General features: G+C 48.4%; 1 protein-coding gene across 1 annotated transcript in view; it reads right to left on the reverse strand.

Annotated features, from left to right (window-relative positions):
* Positions 1-1,022: 1,022 nt before the first annotated feature.
* ZCCHC10 (zinc finger, CCHC domain containing 10) overlaps positions 1,023-2,758 on the reverse strand; it is a gene marked incomplete at its 5' end in the record, with an annotated part of 6,901 nt that continues 5,165 nt past the window's right edge. The window contains one exon of the mRNA XM_010144926.1: positions 1,023-1,290. Within this exon, the coding sequence (XP_010143228.1) occupies positions 1,023-1,290 (268 nt within the window). The remainder of the gene's footprint in view (positions 1,291-2,758) is intronic.

The following is a 2,758-nucleotide window of genomic DNA, read 5'->3' on the forward strand; positions in this document are numbered from 1 at the left end:
TTTCGCAAAAATATCAAAAGGGAAACACTCTCCTTCGGGGCCTTGCTCTAAAGGCTCCTCCCTTTCTCACTGAGCATCCAGTGCAAACAGCCGCTTTCCTGCCTCCTTGAAAACAGTGCCTGGTTTTGTTTGTTACTGCCACTTCTCTGGTTTTCCTGACCCTATGCTGTACGGAAAGCTGATGGGATTCTGAAAAACACCCACTCAAGCCCTTCTCTCACGAGGATACACTTAATTTACAAAAAAAGGCACAAAGATGAAACTCCTAAGCAGCATCAGCCAATCCTTCCACTGTGCCCTGCTCCTCCTCCTCACCCAGACAGTGCTGCGAGGGACGCTCTGCGAGGCAGAAAATGCTACAGACATGAGCCAAGGGAACAGGCGAGTTGGAAAGACTAAAGCTCTGTACAGGACAAGTCGGATATTGATTGTGAACAAACAAATCCTATTTAAAGTTTTATGCTGCAGTTAAGGCTCGACCTGGAAGCATCAGGAAAAGCCGTCAGACACAAAGCTCAGCAGCACAGGTAACACTGGCTGACCGCGGGACCGAGAGGAAGGCCCTGGGTGTGCGTTCAGCTCCCACCACGGCAGTGCTCTGCAGCCAGCGGTGGGGAACTCGGGCCCCTGGCAGCTCAGAGGGTTTTCTGGCTGCGAGAGAAGCTGTCACAAGCAGAGCAGCAGCATATGACGCACAGCATGATCTGCAGTGAAAAGCTCTTGCTTTCCAACATGTAAACATCCAGGTTACTGGACCTTAGCTCGTATAAACAAATCTGATGATAGAGTTTTGAACTAAAAAAGTAAAATTCTCCATAAAAGGATAAACCACAAAAATACTCTCTCAGTAAGTCTCACATGTCATTTCATACTTTTCATGTCCTATGAACAACTATGCAAAACATTTACAAAGTTTTAGCAGTAGAAATGTTGACCACTTAAAACTGTTTGGCAACTAGGGGCTCAAACCATCTTTGCAGATCGTTACCGTTCACCGAACAGCAGTTCTAGACTGTACCACACTATTTCTTCTTCTTTTTCTTTGGTGGTTCATCGTCAGAACTACTGTCTGTGCTGCTGCTGCTACTGCTGGAGGAACTGGAATCCGAGTCGAACTCTGAAGAAGAGGAAGAGCTGCTGGACGATTGGGAAGAGGAGGAAGTGGAGGAGCTCTCATCACTGTCACTATCGTCATCAGAAGAGGAGGTAGAAGAATCTTCACTGTCAGATGAGGAATCACTGGCTGAACTGTCACTGCTGCTGCTGCTGGAACTGGTCACACTTTTAGATCTGAAACAAAACAAACAGGCAGATGAGATCAGGCCTGCCAGAGACAGCATCCAGCACACTGTGTTCTCGACACTGTGTAGTAATCTGAAGATCAATTACTTAAGTCGGAAAATTTCCAAGCCTGACAATCTAAAGCCCTGTGCCCTCCACCCCCCATTTCCAATTCTGAACAAATGCATTTTGGCCCCTGGAGCAGCAGCAGAGCGACACCAGGTACGTGAAGTAATGAGAACAGGACTACAGAGAGAGGTTCCGTTTGAAAGCTGGCGAGGATGTGGGTCAGAGTAATGATGAGTGTCTGCACTGACTTGGCTAAAGAGGAGACAGAACAAGGCTTCAGGAGCAGAATCGATGTCCTGCACTACTAAAGCCTCAGGGAAAACGATCAGAGATCAGTTCCCCAGCACAGGGCTGTAACGAGGAGTGGAAGTGCCAGGGCAGTGCAGAAGTCAGTGGAGTTTCGTCAGTGACCTCATCAATGTAAGAATTGTCCTCTAAGGAAACTGTTCTTAGATTTCTCCTGGCAAAAGAGCCCAGATTACCCAGATCCCAAAAGGTAACTTCAACTGAACTGTCTTCTCTTAATCGCCTTTCACAGAATCCGTAAGAGCCATCCGTGACCTCCAATATTTGGGTTATAATCTGAAACCCACTCGCAGATCGGAGTGTAACACGTAATGCTGCTTCTCCCAGAGGAAAGCAGTGGCTGGATCGATGAGAAGAAACAAGCAGAGGCTTGTTTTCAGGTGACGCAACAGGCGGCCTGTTGGCAGTTACAGGAGGAGGATGGAGATGGGGGCAAGTAAAATTCACCACTTCACCTTGTCCCAGTGAGGTGATGTGACAACCCAAATGCTGTAGGTTGGCAGATCTAAGATCTTTGGGTCGATGCCACTGTAGAAGTACAGCTTCTCCAGCAGACAAGCACTCATTCTCCGCCAAACAAGTTCCTATCTCGGATGGTTCCACGCACCAGTCGTGGAACAGCTGCTGCATGTTGTAACACGCGCTATCACCCCTCTCCGAGGCTTCCTGTCCTCTCCAATGCTACTGCAATCATCAACCACCACCAAGTGATTCTGAACTTGCTGCTGAAATGGAATCCCCTGTCACAGCTGGCTGCCCGAGGGAACAAATGAACGGCGACATGACTTCACCCTCCGGCCAGGTGGGTTTGTGAGCCGCGAAGTGGGCTCAGTGTTGGTTACTACCTGGAGGATGCCGCATGGGAACGCCGCAGCCAGCGTGCGCCTAGAGACAGCTCTGTGTCACCTGAGGTCACAAGATTGTACAGCAGCTGTTCGGCCTGTTCCTGTTTTTCTGGTTAAGCCTGTAGCTGTTTATAGCAAAACAAATATGCACTGTGTAAAAGGTTAGTGCTCGCTACTGCCAGAACCCCAACTTTCGCCTTTTTCTTCCTTTTTTTTTTTTTTTTTCTTTCCTGCATTTACACTTTTGGTGGGGACCT

Source organism: Buceros rhinoceros, unplaced genomic scaffold (genome assembly GCF_000710305.1).
Source record: "Buceros rhinoceros silvestris isolate BGI_N320 unplaced genomic scaffold, ASM71030v1 scaffold9441, whole genome shotgun sequence".
NCBI lineage: Eukaryota > Metazoa > Chordata > Aves > Bucerotiformes > Bucerotidae > Buceros > Buceros rhinoceros.